General features: G+C 42.5%; 2 protein-coding genes across 2 annotated transcripts in view; both read right to left on the bottom strand.

The window, feature by feature from the left end:
- LACBIDRAFT_334224 (uncharacterized protein) overlaps nucleotides 1-535 on the bottom strand; it is a gene marked incomplete at both ends in the record, with an annotated part of 2,645 nt that extends 2,110 nt beyond the window's left edge. The window contains 4 exons of the mRNA XM_001888968.1: nucleotides 68-130; nucleotides 178-267; nucleotides 323-406; nucleotides 441-535. Coding sequence (XP_001889003.1) covers nucleotides 68-130; nucleotides 178-267; nucleotides 323-406; nucleotides 441-535 — 332 coding nt within the window. The remainder of the gene's footprint in view (nucleotides 1-67; nucleotides 131-177; nucleotides 268-322; nucleotides 407-440) is intronic.
- Nucleotides 536-3,423: 2,888 nt separating this feature from the next.
- Nucleotides 3,424-3,884, bottom strand: LACBIDRAFT_314420 (uncharacterized protein; the record flags this gene model as incomplete). The annotated part of the gene is made up of 2 exons (XM_001888967.1): nucleotides 3,424-3,776; nucleotides 3,833-3,884. 2 exons carry the CDS (start codon nucleotides 3,882-3,884, stop codon nucleotides 3,424-3,426), a joined length of 405 nt encoding a protein of 134 aa, XP_001889002.1.
- Between the last annotated feature and the right edge of the window lie 414 nt (nucleotides 3,885-4,298).

Here is a 4,298-nt window from a genome sequence, read left to right as displayed (position 1 = left end):
TCATGTATGGGACTTTGAAATTTGATATGAGACACAAAAAATCATAATGAGATGAAATTGAACATACCTCGCAATGAAAGATGCCTCTGAATCAGACACAGCAACCTCATTGATTGTTCTCTTTTTCCCTCTGAACACAATGGTTAGATTTTACTGATATAAAAATAGATAACAAACTTTGATGGGGTAGGTGTAGCAGTAATCTTGTGGGGTCTTCCATGTTTGCGTGGGGTGGAGGGTACCTCCACAATCTCTGGCTCACTCATACTAAACAAAAAATGGAGTTAAATGCATCAAATATAAGTAAAAATGAGTGACGCACACAACCTCTTCTTCCTCTTCATCGTTGTCATTGTCCTCTCCGTCTTCCTCATCAGACGAACTTGGATAAAGTTTGGTGAGCAAACTGAAAATAAGGAAAGCGCAGCCTAGAAACATACCCCTCCTCTTCATAAGTCTCATTTCCATCCGACTCATCAGAGTTGTCGATGAACTCTGTAGAAACCACAGCCTTCTTGTGACGAGTAGAAACCATGAAGTCAAAGTGAAGAAGGAAAAGTAAGTAAATGCACAAGGAGGAGTGAAAATCAATCCTCATTTATATGACACAGAATTTCATTTGTATATAAAGGATATAGATGAAACAAAGAAGGATATCAAGGAGGTGGGGACCTGAAACCCTGAATTTGTAAAAACACCAGAAGTGCTAGACCCTGTAATAAGAGAATCTCCGAGGGAAGCGTAGAATGTGCATTAGATCGAGTCCAAGACTGTTTAAAAGATCGAAAGGGGTGTGAAAAACAAGGGTATTAGAGAAACTATACCATATTTGTACTTCAAGGTGCCTGCAATGATAGTGCCACTAAACTTATAATCCGAAAATCCGTAAACTGTGTACGAGGATGAAAGCATTGGATGCAAACAATTATAAATAATGTGACACACAATCTATCTACAACACATAATCGGCTGGGAGGCTAGACACTAGGCTAGGGAGTTTAACGCCGTCACCAGCACATCTACAGCCACCGACACACCATGAGATAAGCTTTGGAGTAACCACACTCCAGCAGATCGGATTTTCTACTACTTTGGGCATGACAGGAGTGATGGGCATGGCGAGCGTCAAAGTAGGAAGAGGTGAAAGCGGTCTGAAGGGGAAGAAGACACATCCTGAATCAGCGGAAGTCCTCAGGGTAAAGCTGCAAGAAGGATCCTCTCCACAGGTGTGGTCCTTGATCGCTGCTAGATCACGGATAAAGGTAACCCCAACTCTCAATTTATACTTTTTAACGAGAAGTTCCATCAACTCCCAAGGCAATGCTGTAACTGGTACTGAAATTCCAAAGTGAGCGAGAATGGTATGTGCCTCACTTCAGTCACCCACCTTGAACAAGCTATTAGCCTTGTAAAATGTAAGAATGTATCCAGGCTAATAGGTTGTGTGGCCATTTATTTTTCTTGCCTTGGGAGAAAATATAATATTGGATTGGGTAGAAAATGTTTGACCTTTAATATTGTGACGAGAAATTTTTGGGTAGATAAATTGTGTTCAAAAATATCCTAGTCAAGTGAAAGTGGTCAGAAATATTTGAAGGGGTTCAGACTGGTAAGAAATATTTGAAGTGTGTCAGACTGGTAAGAAATGTTTGAGCCAAGTCAAACTGGCCAGAAATATTTGAGGTGTGCCAGAGTGGCTAGAAATATTTCAGTGGTGTGACATCACTCGGATATGTTCTAAGCATGTCACACTGCTGAAAAATCTTTTAGCCTTGTCACATGGCTCAAACATATCCGACCAGTGTCACAGGGTATCTGGGGTCCCAGTTTCAAGAAAAAAACTTGGTATTGTTGGTATAGCTTTCTCAATATTTTGCACATTGCTTTTCTTTTCTTTATCCAGATCACAACCCAATGTTTTGTCCATTTCAAACCATGTATGGTTCTATTCTATAACAGCTACTGAGGTTGAATTGAAGGGTGAAGAAAGGAGGGTTGGCAAAGGAAGTTGTCCACTCTTAATGTGAACTCATATAAGTTAGCATCACCCAGCAGCTTTCCCCCATTGTTTTCACCAACACCCCCCTTCTATCTGCCATGTTCACCATTTAAAACTCATCCAAGTTAGCATCCCCAGCAGCTTTCCCCCATTATTTTCACCAACACCCCCTTCTATCTGCCATGTTCACCATTTAAAACTCATCCGAGTTAGTGTGACATATCTCCAGTGCCTGTACAAGTTTCCTAGGTAATTTCCCTCTTACAACATTATACCTTGCCCTCTTCTTTGGATTGTTTTATTTTTGCTTACTTAATGACCATCACGATTCAACTCATATTCATTGTACCACCACTATGTTCGCTCATCGAGCAGCTGTGTCATATCATGTCCTCCATTAGAGTCAAAGTAAGTGATTCAAGTTTGTAAGGTCATTGAATATTCTCCTAGAGGTATTCAAACTTTCATCAGTCCCAATCCTTGAACTCTACTTCCTTGAGGATTTCCAAAGGAAGAGCAGAGGTTGTGCAACAGACCTCCACAAGAGTTCATGAACTGAAGACTAAGTTGCTTGAAGCACGATCAGTCCTCACACCATAGTAATAGGATCAACATCCTCGTTTGCCAGACCCTACATTGTCAATTTGACCACCCACTCCTACTGTACCTCACAGGACACCTATTACAGTTAGCATCCCCCAGCAGCTTTCCCCCATTGTTTTCACCAACACCCCCTTCTATCCGCCATGTTCACCATTTAAAACTTATCCAAGTTAGCATCCCCCAGCAGCTTTCCCCCATTGTTTTCACCAACACCTCCCTTCCATCTGCCATGTTCACCATTTAAAAGAAACTCAAACCTTTCTTAACTTGTCAAAACTATCCAAAAGATTTCATAAAGATTTCATAGTTTGCAAAACCATTTCTTGCTCCCAAATATTTATTTAAGAGAATTCTTCGCAAGCTAAACATTTCCAAATATGACAAGAAATATCTCACAAAGATTTCTTGTCAGTACAAACATTTTGAAGAAGATTTCTTATCTAGTCAAAGATCTTTGAACTTGTAAACATTTCCAAGTACAATAAGAAATATTTCACAAAGATTTCTTGTCAGTACAAACATTTTTGAAGAAAATTTCTTATCCAGTCAAAGATCTTTGAACTTGTAAACATTTCCAAGCACAATAAGAAATATTTCACAAAGATTTCTTATCCAGTCAAAGATCTTTGAACTTGTAAACATTTTCAAATACAATAAGAAATATTTCACAAAGATTTCTTATCCAGTCAAAGATCTTCTGACTTGATAAGAAATACTTGGGGTTACAAAGATATATTTAGCTATATCCTGAACAGGATATATCTTTCAACTATTCTTGAACCAGGATAAAGGTGCATTTTATTCAATACAACTACATAGATTTACATTACTACATTAAATATTAAATAAAGGGAAAAGGGAGTGAGGGAATGGGGGGGGAGTGAGGTGAATGGGGGGAGTGAGGTGAATGGGGGGAGTGAGGTGAATGGGGGGAGTGAGGGAATGGGAGAGGGAGGGAATTGGGGAGGGAGTGAAGGGCCATAAGGGAATGGGGGGGAAGGCAGTGAGGAATCATGGGCAATGGCTGAGCCATCGCCGCCGTTTGTAGGTGGTGTTGATGGGCACTCATCTTCGTTTCTTAACGGTGGTCGGCGCTTGGCAGGTCTCATGGTGGTCGGCACTCGGCGTGTCTTCGTCGTAGTCCATCCGTCGTTTGCTGGCCATCCGTGTCGTTCTTGCATCGGAGTTGTGTTAGCTATGCGGGTGGCGATAGAGGCGGGGCGTGCTCACCGTGTTTGATATACAATGACGACGACGATATGATTGTCGTCATCATCGTCATCGTCGTCCGTTGTCCTACGTGTGGCCTGGCTCCCACGTGAGGTCGTTCGTGGCTCTGGGGCCATGGCGTGCGTTTTTCGTGGGCGTTGCGTGACGTGGCAGGGTGCCGAAGTGTCGTGGAGCGTCGTAGTTGTGGTGTGGTTGTCGTGGTGTGTCATGGTGAGGTGGTTGTCGTGATGTCGTGATGTTGTGCCAGACACTTCGCAGCCTTGTTAGCGAGTTGGTTCAGGACGAAGGACGGAGGTGCTCACCGTCATAGTATAAACAACATAAACAAAAACGACGGACGACGAAATGTCGTCGTCCGCCGTTTGGTTGCCACGTCGCCAACAGCGACGTGGCACCTGGCATCGTCCTCGGAAGACGAAAGGGAGGGAGATGGGTGGGTGCTCACCAACGTCGTGTTGTCCACCAT

The sequence above is a fragment of the Laccaria bicolor genome, genomic scaffold (assembly GCF_000143565.1).
Source record: "Laccaria bicolor S238N-H82 LACBIscaffold_61 genomic scaffold, whole genome shotgun sequence".
Lineage (NCBI taxonomy): Eukaryota > Fungi > Basidiomycota > Agaricomycetes > Agaricales > Hydnangiaceae > Laccaria > Laccaria bicolor.
This window is presented reverse-complemented; position numbering and strand designations above follow the sequence as displayed.